Source organism: Cinclus cinclus, chromosome Z (assembly GCF_963662255.1).
Source record: "Cinclus cinclus chromosome Z, bCinCin1.1, whole genome shotgun sequence".
In the NCBI taxonomy this organism is placed as follows: Eukaryota; Metazoa; Chordata; class Aves; order Passeriformes; family Cinclidae; genus Cinclus; species Cinclus cinclus.
Window position 1 is genome coordinate 84,623,618 of NC_085084.1, and position 15,256 is coordinate 84,638,873.

General features: G+C 50.7%; 2 protein-coding genes across 2 annotated transcripts in view; both read right to left on the reverse strand.

Moving 5' to 3' along the window:
• Positions 1-538: 538 nt before the first annotated feature.
• Positions 539-7,770, reverse strand: MEX3C (mex-3 RNA binding family member C). Its single transcript, XM_062513007.1, has 2 exons — positions 7,525-7,770; positions 539-3,017 (listed from the first exon to the last, which is right to left on the reverse strand). Exons 1-2 carry the CDS (start codon positions 7,670-7,672, stop codon positions 1,888-1,890), a joined length of 1,278 nt encoding a protein of 425 aa, XP_062368991.1. The 5' UTR covers positions 7,673-7,770; the 3' UTR covers positions 539-1,887.
• Positions 7,771-7,947: 177 nt separating this feature from the next.
• The window catches only part of TCF4 (transcription factor 4), a 145,471-nt gene continuing 138,162 nt past the window's right edge, over positions 7,948-15,256 (reverse strand). Inside the window, 3 exon segments of the mRNA XM_062513990.1 lie at positions 7,948-8,124; positions 15,059-15,106; positions 15,188-15,254. Of these exon segments, the coding sequence (XP_062369974.1) occupies positions 7,948-8,124; positions 15,059-15,106; positions 15,188-15,254 (292 nt within the window).

Below are 15,256 nucleotides of genomic sequence, written 5' to 3' on the forward strand. Positions count from 1 at the left end.
CACACAGAACCCCCAGACCCAAATCCCTCACAGGAACCCCCAGACCCAAATCCCTCACAGGAACCCCCAGACCCAAATCCTTTACAGGAACCCCCAGGCCCAAATCCTTTACAGGAACCCCCAGACCCAAATCCCTCACACAGAACCCCCAGACCCAAATCCCTCACAGGAACCCCCAGACCCAAATCCCTCACACAGAACCCCCAGACCCAAATCCCTCACAGGAACCCCCAGACCCAAATCCCTCACACAGAACCCCCAGGCCCAAATCCCTCACAGGAACCCCCAGACCCAAATCCCTCACACAGAACCCCCAGGCCCAAATCCCTCACAGGAACCCCCAGACCCAAATCCCTCACAGGAACCCCCAGACCCAAATCCCTCACACAGAACCCCCAGACCCAAATCCCTCACAGGAACCCCCAGACCCAAATCCCTCACACAGAACCCCCAGACCCAAATCCCTCACACAGAACCCTCAGACCCAAATCCCTCACAGGAACCCCCAGACCCAAATCCCTCACACAGAACCCCCAGACCCAAATCCCTCACAGGAACCCCCAGACCCAAATCCCTCACACAGAACCCCCAGACCCAAATCCCTCACAGGAACCCCCACACCCAAATCAGAGCAATGCAAAAAAAACCCTACAAGTTAATGGAAACAGATCTTAATTAACTAACTTTTAATATCAGAAAAATAAAACTCTTATCTTTCTCTTTACAGCAAATATATAATATCAGTGCTTTGGCCATCATAAGTTAAAGGCCCTTTATCATAAAATATAAGGATTTTGAAATTTTTTTTGTTGTTTTATTTTTTTTTTTTTTTGTTTAAACTTTTACTCAAATTGGATCTGTAACCCCTACGACCTCCCCACCTATACATAACAAAAAGTGTAGCAAAATTAGCAAATTTTGTGGCCTGGGGGCTCAGACAGCACTCGGAATCACGGAGAAAAAAAAAACCAAGAAACCAAAAAACCCCACCAAAAAAATCCACAAACCGTTGCCTGTAAACTTTTAGTACGAAATGTAACTCTTCTTCGAGTGGAAATAAAAAATAAAGTGTTCCTCTGCTAGTTCAAGGTAGGTGTGATTTCATCTTTTTTTGTTTGTTTTTTTCTTTATACTGAGAAAAAAAAAAGCTTTGTCTTAGGAAAATAATGCTCCCAAAAAAAAAAAAAATATATATATATATATAGAAAAAAATCCACCAGCACTCCACTTAGTATTTTTGTTTGTTTTTCATATTGTTTCGTTGGGTTTTTTTTTTGTTTTGTGTTTTTTTTTGTTTTGTTTTGATTTTCTTTTCTCTTTTCAAAACTCGTGATGTCAAAGGCGTTTTTCGAAATGAAGCGAGCTGATTGCGGGGCTGAGAAAAGGACGAGGACAACTCCCTCCCCGCGTTTTCCCTTCCCCTGGCTGGAAAACAAAACGTGTCTCTGTGCAGCAGGTGCAGGGCCGTGGAACTCCTCGCATCTTTGGGGCCCGCGGGCTCTCGGGGGTGCGTGTGCGCGGGGGGTGGGGGGCGGCAGGAAAAGGAGATTTGGGAAGGGAGGAGCGAACGGAATGTCAGCGCCGCGAGAGGAGCAGGGTGAGGGGGAGACAGCGGAGCCGGGACGCGCGATCCCTGGGGATCCCTGCGGGAATCGCGGATCCCGGCCCCGGAACAGCTGAGCGGAGGCGCCGGCTCGGGTGGGCGCGGAGCCTCCACGGAGCCTCCTCGGAACCTCCTCGGCTCCGTTTTCCAGCTGCGGGCAAGGGGCGGAACCTCCCCCCGCAGATCGCCGCAAGCGGCATCACGGCCCACTCGCAGCGCGGCGGGCAGGACCAGGGGAAGGCGCTCAGGACCAGGGGAAGGCGCTCAGGACCAGGGGAAGGCGCTCAGGAGTGGATCTGGATGGCCTGGGTGACGGCGCTCCGGCACACGGGGCAGGCGGGCGCGTCCCCGTGGCAGATCCTGCCGGCGCAGCGCAGGCAGAAGAGGTTGTGGCCGCAGGGCACGAGGGCGGCGGTGGCCTCGCCCAACCAGCACAGGACGCAGTCGTGCTTGCGCCGGCACTCGGGGGGCGAGCTGGACGCGGAGCCGCCGTTGGACGAGGAGTAGCTGTTGGTACCGCTGGAGAAGGCCGGGACGGGGACGGGCGGCCCCGGCTGCTCGCCGCGGACCCGCCGGGCCAGAGGGTGCTCCAGGCTGTCGGAGAAGGTGGGAGACAGGCGGGGAGTGGGCGGCCGGCCGCCCTGGAGCGGGGGGGCCCTGGAGCCGCCCGGCCCGGACGGGGCGGCCGCGGTCCCCAGCGGGGCCCAGACCGTCGGGGAGGGCGCGGGCAGGGGCGAGTCCGGGGCCGGCTCCTCGCCGAACCAGAACCCGCCGGCGCCGAAGGGGCTGGCGGGGCTGAAGTCGGCCGGCCGGCCGCCGCCGAAGCAGGAGTCGGTGGAGCCGCTGCCCAGGGAGCCGGAGCTGTCGTTGCGGTAGCCGGAGCCCGTCCCGGCGCCGCAGCGGGCGCTGGACGCGGGGCGAGCGCCCGGGCGGGCGGGGCCGCCCTCGAAGCCGCCGTCGTCGCCGAGCTCCAGGAAGGCTCCGGTGCGCACGGCGATGTGCATCTCGATCTCCTCGCGAGCCCGGTCCACGTTCTCGGGCGTGCCCGTCACCTCGAACACGGGCTCCTTGTCGCGGCTCGGCGTCACGATGTAGGTGTGCGTCTGCTGCTGGATGCGCTTGATGGTGGCTCCCTTGGGGCCCACCACCAGCCCCACCACGCGGTACGGGACCCTCACCTGCACCGTGGTCTGCCCCGGCAGCGCCGGAGAGCAGCCCGGCCCTCCCGCCGCCGCGCCGCCCTTGCTGCGCGACGCCCGGATCAGCGAGAAGTGCTCGGCCGCCGACAGGATCTCCCTCCTGGCCTCGGCCACGTCCTCCTGCCGCCCGGTCACCACGAACACCGGCTCCTCCCCGCGCAGCGGAGTCTTGATGTAGGTGTTGGTCTTGGCCCGCAGCGCCTTGATCTTGCAGCCTGTGCGGGGGAACGCGGGAGGGTCAGAGGGGAACGATCCCCGTCCCCGCCGGGGGCACCCCAAAAATCACGGGGCGGGCTGTGGGGGGTGGATCTCAGCTGCTGCTCCCAGCCCTGACAGGGACGCGAGCCCCCGGACACACCCAAAAGCAAACGGACATTTCCAGGCGGGAGCAGGGCCCGCAGCACGGCCCGTGCGGGACACACAAAATCAGAGATTCCCAGAGAAATCTCCATTCATCCGCCGCGTTTGAACTCTGCTTTTCCCCTGCGGGACGAGGGGGACCCTCCCTGGATTGTCCCTGCGGAGCCCACGCAGACGGCAGAACAACAACGGGAATCGCCGCAATCCCATCCCTTAGCGGAGCAGATGCAGCCCAGGACAGCACTCGGAGCACGGCTCACCGGGATGGAGAACGGCTCACCTGGAGCACACCTCTCACCTGGAGCACACCTCACACCCGGAGCACACCTCACACCCGGAGCACACCTCACACCCTGAGCACACCTCTCACCTGGAGCACACCTCTCACCTGGAGCACACCTCTCACCTGGAGCACACCTCACACCCTGAGCACACCTCACACCCTGAGCACACCTCACACCTGGAGCACACCTCTCACCTGGAGCACACCTCACACCTGGAGCACACCTCACACCCTGAGCACACCTCTCACCTGGAGCACACCTCTCACCCGGAGCACACCTCTCACCCGGAGCACACCTCACACCCTGAGCACACCTCACACCCTGAGCACACCTCACACCCGGAGCACACCTCTCACCTGGAGCACACGTCTCACCTGGAGCACACCTCACACCTGGAGCACACCTCTCACCTGGAGCACACCTCACACCCGGAGCACACCTCACACCTGGAGCACACCTCACACCCGGAGCACACCTCTCACCTGCAGCACACCTCACACCTGCAGCACACCTCACACCTGGAGCACACCTCACACCCGGAGCACACCTCTCACCTGGAGCACACCTCACACCCTGAGCACACCTCTCACCTGGAGCACACCTCACACCCTGAGCACACTTCACACCTGGAGCACACCTCACACCCTGAGCACACCTCACACCCGGAGCACACCTCACACCCGGAGCACACCTCTCACCTGGAGCACACCTCACACCCTGAGCACACCTCTCACCTGGAGCACACCTCTCACCTGGAGCACACCTCACACCCGGAGCACACCTCACACCCTGAGCACACCTCACACCCGGAGCACACCTCTCACCTGGAGCACACCTCTCACCTGGAGCACACCTCACACCTGGAGCACACCTCTCACCTGGAGCACACCTCACACCCGGAGCACACCTCTCACCTGGAGCACACCTCACACCCGGAGCACACCTCACACCCGGAGCACACCTCTCACCTGCAGCACACCTCACACCTGCAGCACACCTCACACCTGGAGCACACCTCTCACCTGGAGCACACCTCACACCCGGAGCACACCTCACACCCTGAGCACACCTCACACCTGGAGCACACCTCTCACCTGGAGCACACCTCACACCCGGAGCACACCTCACACCTGGAGCACACCTCACACCCGGAGCACACCTCACACCCGGAGCACACCTCTCACCTGCAGCACACCTCACACCTGCAGCACACCTCACACCTGGAGCACACCTCTCACCTGGAGCACACCTCACACCCGGAGCACACCTCACACCCGGAGCACACCTCACACCCTGAGCACACTTCACACCTGGAGCACACCTCACACCCTGAGCACACCTCTCACCTGGAGCACACCTCTCACCTGGAGCACACCTCTCACCCGGAGCACACCTCACACCTGGAGCACACCTCTCACCCGGAGCACACCTCTCACCTGGAGCACACCTCACACCCGGAGCACACCTCTCACCTGCAGCACACCTCACACCTGGAGCACACCTCACACCCTGAGCACACCTCACACCCTGAGCACACCTCTCACCTGGAGCACACCTCACACCCTGAGCACACCTCACACCCGGAGCACACCTCACACCTGGAGCACACCTCACATCCTGAGCACACCTCTCACCTGGAGCACACCTCTCACCTGGAGCACACCTCACACCCTGAGCACACCTCACACCCTGAGCACACCTCTCACCTGGAGCACACCTCTCACCTGGAGCACACCTCTCACCTGGAGCACACCTCACACCCTGAGCACACCTCTCACCCGGAGCACACCTCACACCTGGAGCACACCTCTCACCTGGAGCACACCTCACACCTGGAGCACACCTCTCACCCGGAGCACACCTCACACCTGGAGCACACCTCACACCCGGAGCACACCTCTCACCTGGAGCACACCTCACACCCTGAGCACACCTCTCACCTGGAGCACACCTCTCACCTGGAGCACACCTCACACCCTGAGCACACCTCACACCCTGAGCACACCTCTCACCTGGAGCACACCTCTCACCTGGAGCACACCTCACACCCGGAGCACACCTCACACCCGGAGCACACCTCACACCCGGAGCACACCTCTCACCTGGAGCACACCTCACACCCTGAGCACACCTCTCACCTGGAGCACACCTCTCACCTGGAGCACACCTCACACCCTGAGCACACCTCTCACCTGGAGCACACCTCTCACCTGGAGCACACCTCACACCCTGAGCACACCTCACACCCGGAGCACACCTCTCACCTGGAGCACACCTCACACCCGGAGCACACCTCACACCCGGAGCACACCTCTCACCTGGAGCACACCTCACACCCTGAGCACACCTCTCACCTGGAGCACACCTCTCACCTGGAGCACACCTCACATCCTGAGCACACCTCACACCCTGAGCACACCTCTCACCTGGAGCACACCTCACACCCGGAGCACACCTCTCACCTGGAGCACACCTCACACGTGGGAATGTCCAGCACCACTCCGGACACAGGGATCACACACCATTAACCTGATCACTAATTACCACTTTGGTTAATCACCCCCTGAGATCGGTACCCAGCTTTTCAGGAATAACCCACCCAATCATCCGGAATTCACAACACGGATCCCAGGACGGAGCCTGGGGGGGGCTGGCTGTCCCTGTCCCCTCTGAGCCGTGGCCTCAGGTGGCCCTGGGACAGCTGACACAGGTGGCATCCAGGGGAAGAGGATGGCACAGGTGACACAGGTGACATCCAAGGGAAGGAGAGGTGACACAGGTGACAGCCACAGGTCCCCTGCACTCCCTGTGGAACCCTCCTGTCCCCCCCACATCCCCACCCCTTCCTCCTCTGCTCGGCCTAAACCGGGACCAGGACACCGAGATGAGCAAAGGCCAGGTTTAGGGACACAAAAATCAGGTTTAGACGCTACCTAGGTGGGGGCTGCTGTAGGTGGGACAGGAGGGTCCCAAACCCGGGGTGAGAGGGGACACGAGGGTCCCCAAAATGGGGGGAAGAATAAAAGGGGGTCACGACCCTCAGGTGATGAAGATGAAGGTCCAAACCTGGGCTGTGAGGGGACACCAGGGTCCCCAGAGCAGCGGGAAGAAGATAAACGCATCCCGGCCCCGAGAGGGTGGAATGAGGGTCCCATCCCGGGCTGTGAGGGGACAGGAGGGTCCCGAAGGTATCGGGAAGGGGTGAAGGTGTCCCGGCCCTCGGGGTGAAGGTGTCCCTGCCCTCGGGGTGAAGGTGTCCCTGCCCTCGGGGTGAAGGTGTCCCTGCCCTCGGGGTGAAGGTGTCCCGGCCCTCGGGGTGAAGGTGTCCCGGCCCTCGGGGTGAAGGTGTCCCTGCCCTCGGGGTGAAGGTGTCCCTGCCCTCGGGGTGAAGGTGTCCCGGCCCTCGGGGTGAAGGTGTCCCTGCCCTCGGGGGTGAAGGTGTCCCTGCCCTCGGGGTGAAGGTGTCCCTGCCCTCGGGGGTGAAGGTGTCCCGGCCCTCGGGGGTGAAGGTGTCCCTGCCCTCGGGGGCTCGCCCCGCCGCCATGGCATCACTGCCTCACTCTCTCACTCACTCTCCCACTCTCCCACTCACTCCCCCACTCTCTCACTCTCTCTCCCACTCTCTCACTCTCTCACTCTCCCACTCTCTCACTCTCACTCTCTCTCCCACTCACTCTCTCACTCTCTCACTCACTCTCCCACTCACTCTCTCACTCCCCCACTCTCTCACTCTCTCACTCACTCTCCCACTCACTCTCTCACTCACTCACTCCCCCACTCTCTCTCTCTCCCCCACTCTCCCACTCACTCTCCCACTCTCTCACTCTCCCACTCACTCTCTCTCTCTCTCCCACTCTCTCACTCCCCCACTCTCTCACTCACTCCCCCACTCTCTCACTCTCTCACTCTCTCTCTCACTCTCTCACTCCCCCACTCTCTCTCTCTCTCACTCTCTCTCTCACTCTCTCACTCCCCCACTCTCTCTCTCTCCCACTCACTCTCTCACTCTCCCACTCTCTCACTCTCTCACTCCCCCACACTCACTCTCTCTCTCCCACTCTCTCACTCCCCCACTCACCCTGGCGCCCCACGATCTCGGCCACATGCTCGGAGCTGGGCACGGGCACGCACTCGGTGGTGTTGACGCTCCTCCTGCGGAGCAGCGCCGCCTGCTCGCCGCCCACGGCCGGGGCTCCGCCGTAGGCGTGGGACAGCATCGCCGCCATCACACCCCGGGCTCCGGCCGCCCCTTCGGCAGCACCGAGAGCCGGGAACAGCGGCGAGGGCAGCGCCGGCGCGGCCGCATCGGCCTCGTCCCCCTCGTCCTCATCCTCCCTCAGCTCCGCCTCTCCCTCCTCCTCCGCCTCCTCCTCCTCCTCCTCTCTCCCGGGCGGCTCCAACGCGCCGGGCCGGCGGAGGCCGAGCTCTTGCAGGCGCTGCTGGAGCAGCAGCAGCGCCGGCTCGGCGGCCTCGTTGGCTCCGCTCGGCATGGCGACCACGCTTACGAGAGCGGAGCCGCCATGGCCGGGGCTGAGCGGCGGGGCCGGAGCTCAGCGAGGCTGAGGGGCCGCGGCGGGGCCTCGGCGCGGCCGCGGCGGCGGCGGCGGCGGCGGCGGCGGCGGCGGAAGGGGGACGGAGCGGCCCCGCCCCGCGCGGGGCGCGGTCTCATTGGCTGAGACTGGGAGAGGGCGGGGTACAGGAGTGATTGACAGGCCCCGCCCCGCTCTCGGAGATGTATCATTGGTCAAGACGGGAAAGGGGCGGAATCTCCCAGTGATTGACAGGTCCCGCCCCATTGCTCGGCACAGCCTTATTGGCTGGAAAAGGTGAGGGGGTGGGGATATAGGAGTGATCCACAGGCCCCGCCCCCCCGCGCGGTGCATTCTTACTAGCTGAGATAGCGAGGGGGCGGGGTCTAGGAGTGATTGACAGGTACCACCCCTATCATAGGAGGGTTCCACCTGTCACTCATTCACAGGCCGCCCCTCTCACTCAGCGTTGTCTTATTGGGTGAGACCCTGATGGGGCGGGGCCTGGGCAGTGATTGACACGCGGGCACCACCTCAGGGTCCTGAGGGAGTTTTTTTTTTGTTGTTTTTTTTTTTTGTTTTTTTTTTGGGTTTTTTTTGTGGGAATTGTTGAATCCCGATTCTTGGGATTCCAGTCCCGATTTTATGGGGATCGTGATTCCAATTTTTTTGGGGATTCTAATCCAGAGGTTTTTTTGGGTGAAAATTCCAAGTTTTGGGTATTCCAGTCACGTTTTTTAGGGGATTCCTATCCTGATTTTTTTTTGGGGGGGGTCAAAATTCCAGTTTTTTGGGATTCCAATCCCGCTTTTTTTTTTTTTTTTTTTTTTTTTTGGGGGGGGGTGGTGGGGGGGGAGGATTTCAATCCTGATCCCTGTCCTGATCCCAGTCCCTATCTTGACCGGGATTGGAATCCTCAAAAAAATTTGGATAGCAACCCAAACCCTCGGATTTGGATCCTGCCCCCTCTCCCCCCAGAAAAATATCAGGATATGAATCCCAAAAAAATCAGTATTGGACCCCTAAAATCAGGGTCATAATCCCCAAAAAAAGGCCCCCCAAAAATGCCTCACAAATGGCACAAAACGCCCCCAAATTTCCCCCAAAAAAGGGCCCCAAAAAGAGGGGAAAACAAAAAAAAAGGGACAAAAACAAGGGTCCAAAAGAAACAAACAAAAAAACAACAAAAAAGACCCCACAAAATGCCCAAAAAGAGCCCAAAAATGCCCTCAAAAATTCCTTCCCCAAAAAGAGCCCGAATTTCCAAAATAATTCACAGAAAAGAGCTCGAAAAAGCCCTAGAGAGACCCCAAAAAGTGCCCCAAAAATTTACCCAAAATGACCCAATAAGGCCCCGAAACAGGCAGAAAATTACCCCAAAAATTTACCCAAAAATGCCCCTAAGAAAAGACAAAACACCCCCCCCAAAAAAAAAAAAAGGGGGGGGCAAGGAATGGGCCCAAAAATGGCCCCAAATGCCCCAAAAACGGCCCCAAAAAGGGACCCAAAAATGCCCCAAAAAGGGACCGGAAAATACCCTTTAAAAAGTCTCCAAAAGGCCCAAAAATGGCCCAAAATGCACCAAAAAAAGAGCCTGGGAAAGGGCCCAGAAATAATAATAATAATAATAATAATAATAATAATAATAAAAAGCCACAAAATGTCCCCAAAATGCCCTAAAAATGCCCCCAAAAAGGCCCAAATATAAAACAAAAATGCCCCAAAATACCCCTATAAAATGCCCCAAAAATGGCCCAAAAAGCAAAAAAAAGCCTCAAAATTGCCCCCCCCAAAAAAGGGCCCTGAAAATGCCCTAAAAACGCCTAAAAAATGCCCCCAAAAAAGAGCCCAAAACCCCTTTAAAAAAATCCCAAAGAAGGGCCCAAAAAGCCCTAAAGTTCCTCATAAAAGCCCTAAAAATGACCCCAAAACGCCCCAAAAATGCCCTAAAAATGGCACAAAAAAACCCCCAAAAATATCCTAAAAATACCCCCAAAAAAAGCCCCCGAAAAGGCCCCAAAATGCCCCCCAAAAATACACAAAAATGGCCCAAAAATGCCCCCCCAAAAAGGGGCACCAAATTCCCGTAAAAAGTTCCAGAAGAGGCCCAAAAATAGACCAAAAATTGCCCAAAATACCCCATAAAAATGCCCCCCCCCCAAAAAAAAGCAAAAAATGCCCCAAAAATGCCCCAAAAAGCCCCCAAAAAGATCCCTAAAAAACCCCCAAAATTCCCCAATAATGCCGTAAAAATGGCACAAAAATTGCCCCCCCCCAAAAAATATCCCAAAAATGACCTAAAAGGGCCTGAAATGCGTCAGAATTTGCCCCCAAAAATCCCCAAAAAATGGCAAAAAATGGCTCAAAATGCCCCCCAAAAATGGGACCCGAAATGGCCAAAAAACGAAACCAAAAATTAGCCCAAAATACCCCCCTCCCCAAAAAAAAAAAAGCCATTAAAATGCCCCCAAAAGAGCCAGAAATGCCCCAAAAACCTGGCCCAAAGAAACCCCAAAAACTGGGCCCAGGAGGACCCAAAAAGGCTCAAAATCGCCCCGAAAAAGGAACAAAAATGCCCTAAAAAAAGGCCCAAAAAGTGCCTTAAAACGACCCCAAAATGCCCCAAAAAAACGCGGAAAATTGACCCCAAAATATCCCAAAAATGCCCCAAAAGCTCCCCAGAAAAGGCCAAAAATGGGCTCCAAAATTACCACCAAAAAGAACCAAAAAGTGCCCTAAAATAACCCTAAAATGGCACAAATTTGCCCCAAAAATTACCCCAAAAATGTAAAAAATGGGGGGGGAAAAAGGGAATAAAATTGGGTTAAAATGGGGGGGAAGTTTAATATAAAATGGTGGAAAAATGGGGGATAAAATGGGGATAAAATGGGATAAAAATCAGGAATAAAATGGGAAAACTCAGGGGAGAATGGGGGAAAATTTTGGAATAAAATGGGGATAAAATGGGAATAAAACTTTGGAATAAAATGGGGGAAAAAAATGAAAAATGGGAACAAAATGGGGAAAATTTTGGAATACAATGGGATAAAAATGGGATAAAAAATGGGGATAAAATGGGGGGAAATGGGGAAATTTAATATAAAATGGTGGAAAAATGGGGATAAAATGGAATAAATTGGTATAAAAATGGGGATAAAATGGGAATAAATTGGTATAAAAATGGGGATAAAATGGGGATAAAATGGGAATAATTGGGGGAAAATTTGGGATAAAATGGGAAAAAATGGAATAAAATGGGAATAAAATGGGAATAAAAATTCGAAAAAAAAGTGAATAAAATGAGAATAAAACCGAAAAAAAAAAACCCGGGAAAAAAAATCCGGAAAAGCCGAGTCCATGATAAAAAAAAGGAGGAATTCCCGCTGGGAATTGCTCCTTTGCAAAGGTTCCATCTGCTCCCGGCAGGAGAAATCCCTGGAAAAAACTGGGAACAAGCTGGGAAAAGCAGGGGAACAAGGGGGAAAAGTGGGGGAAAAATGGGAATAAAATGGGGGAAAATGGGATAAAGAATGGGGGGAAATGGGGGAAAAATTGGGGATAAATGGGGGGGAAAATTGGGGGAAAAATGGGGATAAAAATGGGGGAAAATTTGGGATAAAATGGGGGAAAAATGGGGATAAAAATGGGGGGGAAATGGGGGAAAATGGGATAAAAAATAGGAATAAAATGGGAATAAAATGGGGATAAAATGGGGAAAATTGAGGAGAAATGGGAGAAAATGGGGAAAAAATGGGAATAAAATGGGATAAAATTTGGATAAAAATGGGGATAAAACGGGGGAAATTTGGGATAGAATGGGGAATAATGGGGGAAATTTAATATACAAATGGCGGAATAAAATGGGGATAAAATGGGAATAAAATGGGGATAAAATGGGAATAAAATGGGAATAAAATGGGGAAAATTTTGGAATAAAATGGGGATAAAATGGGGATAAAATTGGGGAAAAATTGGGATAAAATGGGATAAAATGGGGAAAAAATGGGGAAAAATGGGGAAAAAATGGAATAAAATGGGAATAAAATGGGAAAATACTGGGGAAAATGGGGGGAAAATGGGAAAAAAATGGCGATAAAATGGAGAAAAAATGGGAATAAATGGGGAAAATTTTGGAATAAAATGGGGATAAAATTTGGAATAAAATGGGAATAAAATGGGAATAAAATGGGAATAAAAACTCGAAAAAATGGGAAAAAATGGGAATAAAATGGGGAAAATTTGGGATAAAATGGGAAAAATGGGAATAAAATGGGGAAAGAAAAAAACAGGGAAAAAAATCCGGAAAGCCGAGTCCATGGATAAAAAAAGGAGGAATTCCCGCTGGGAATTGCTCCTTTGCAAAGGTTCCATCTGTTCCCCGGCAGGAGAAATCCATGGAAAAGAAAAAGAAAAAAAAGGAAAAAAAGGAAATAATAAAAAAATCAAACCCCAACCCCCCCCCAAAAAAAAAATTAAATCTAAAAAAAATTCCAAAAATAAAAAGAAAATCTCCAAAATCCCCCAAAGTCGTTAAAGGGATTTGAATCACAAAGAGAAATTTCCACCCTTTCATTAATGATTTATTTATTATTTATTTATTATTATTTATTATTATTATTATTATTATTATTATTATTATTATTATTATTATTATTATTATTATTATTATTATGATTTATTTATTATTTATTATTATTATTTTTTATTTTTGGGATCGATTTTTCCCCCAGGGATTTTTTTGTGAGTTTTTTTGTTTTTTTTTTTTTTAGGGGGGTTTTGTTGTTGTTTTATTCACATTTTGTTCCAATTTTATTCTATTTTATCCCAAATTAATTTCAGTTTTTTATTCCGCATTTTATCCCCATTTTATTCCCATTTTATTCCCCATTTTTTTCCCATTTTATTCCCATTTTATCCCCATTTTATTCCCATTTTATTCCCTTTTTATTCCCATTTTATTCCCATTTTATTCCCATTCTATTCCCTTTTTATTCCCATTCTATTCCCATTTTATTCCCATTTTATTCCCATTTTATTCCCATTCTATTCCCGTTTTATTCCCATTTTTATCCCAATTTTATCCCAATTTTATCCCAATTTTATCCCAATTTTATTCCCGTTTTCCCCCCATTTTTTCCCCAATTTATTCCCATTTTATCCAAATTTATTTCACTTCTTGTTCCCATTTTATTCCTAATTTATTCCCATTTTTTCCCAAATTTATTCCTATTTTATTAACAATTTATCCCCATTTTTTCCCATTTTATCCCAATTAATTTCAATTTTTATTCCCATTTTATTCCTAATTTTATTCCCATTTTATCCCAAATTTATTCCCATTTAATTCCCATTTTATTCCTATTTTATTCCCATTTTATTCCCATTTTATCCCCAATTTATTCCAGTTTTTATTCCAATTTTATTCCCATTTTATTCCCTTTTAATCTCCATTTTATTCCAGATGTTATTCCAATTTTTCCCCCATTTTTTTCCTATTTTATTCCAATTATTTTCCCCATTTTTTTCCCATTTTATTCCCATTTTTTCCCCATATGTTCCCATTTTATTCCCATTTTTTTCCCATTTTTTCCCATTTTATTCCCATTTTTTCCCCATTTTCCCCCATTTTCCCCCATTTTATTCCCATTTTTCCCCAATTTTTCCCATTTTATCCCCAATCTTTTTTCCCATTTTCCCCCCCATTTTATTCCAGATTTATTCCCTGTTTTCCCCCCATTTTTTTCCCTCATTTTCCCCCCTTTTTTCCCCGGGAAAAAAAAAACCTGGGGAAAAAAAAGAGAAAAAAAAAATGGGAAAAAAATAGGGAAAAAAAAGGGGAAAAATTGGAAAAATGGGGAAAAAATGGAGAAAAAAGGTGAGAAAATGGGGAAAAAATGGAAAAAATGGGAATAAAATGGGAATAAAATGGGAATAAAATGGGGAAAAAATGGGAAAAAATGGGGAAAAAATGGGAAAAATGGGGGAAAAATGGGAAAAAAAATGGGAAAAAACCGGGAAAAATGCTGGAAAAATTTGAAATAAATAGGAAAAAAATCTCAAGAAAATCCAGGAAAAACCCCTGGAAAAATCAGGAAAAATGGGAATAAAATGGGAATAAAATGGGGGGAAAATGGGAATAAAATGGGAAAAAATGGGAATAAAATGGGGAAAAAATGGGAATTAAATGGGGAAAAAATGGAAATGAAATGGAAATAAATTGGGGAAAGTTTGGGAAAAAATGGGGGAAAAATGGGAATAAAATGGGAATAAAATGGGGATAAAATGGGAATAAAATGGGAATAAAATTGGAATAAAATGGGGATAAAATGGGAATAAAATGGGGAAAAAATGGGAATAAAATGTGAAGAAAATGGGGAAAAAAGTGGGAATGAAATGGGAAAAAATGGGAATAAAATGGGAAAAAATGGGAATAAAATGGGGATAAAATGGGGAAAAAATGGGGGAAAAATGGGGAGAAAATGGGAATAAAATGGGGAAATAATGGGAATAAAATGGGGAAAAAATGGGAATAAAATGGGAATAAAATGTGAAGAAAATGGGGAAAAAAGTGGGAATGAAATGGGAAAAAATGGAAAAAAAAAGGGAAAAAATGGGAATAAAATGGGAAAAAAATGGGAATAAAATGGGAAAAAAATGGGAATAAAATGGGGAAAAAATGGGAATAAAATGGGGATAAAATGGGGAAAAAATGGGGGAAAAATGGGGAGAAAATGGGAATAAAATGGGGATAAAATGGGGAAAAAAACCAGGAAAAAATGGTGAAAAACAAAAAAACCCAAACCCAAAAACCCCTCCCCCCCCCCCCCCCCCCCCAACCCCACGGGAATAAAACCGCCCCTCCCCCCTCCCCCCTCCCCTCCCTTTTCCTCTTTTTTTTCCCAAAAAAAAAAAAAAAAAAAAAAATTCCGGGAATTCCGGGCAGGAACCGCAGAGGGCGCTCGGGAGCGGCCCCGCCCCGGAGCTCGACCATTGCTTCCTCCCTTTCTTTCTTTATTTATTTTTTAAATTATTGTTATTATTTTTCCTTCTCTTTTCATCCTTTTTCATGTTTTTTTTTTTAATTCTTAAATATTTATTTATTTAATTATTATTTATTAATTTTTTTTTTTTTTTCTCTTCTCCCCCCCCCCCCCCAAGCTTTTTCCTTGGAATTACTCCCGGATTTCCACGTACGGAAAGCAATCATGGAGCTCTGATGAATTCCCGGTTTTCCAGAGGAGGATTCGACAGAAAAAAATTCCAGGTTTTTTTTCTTTTTCT

Bases quoted from the DNA above. Each gene is read 5' to 3' on its own strand.
- MEX3C (XM_062513007.1), bottom strand. From the start codon at position 7,672: ATGGCGGCGATGCTGTCCCACGCCTACGGCGGAGCCCCGGCCGTGGGC. The intron at 3,018-7,524 runs GTGAGTGGGGGA...TCCCCCGCACAG, and splicing joins CGAGATCGTGGGGCGCCAGG to GCTGCAAGATCAAGGCGCTG.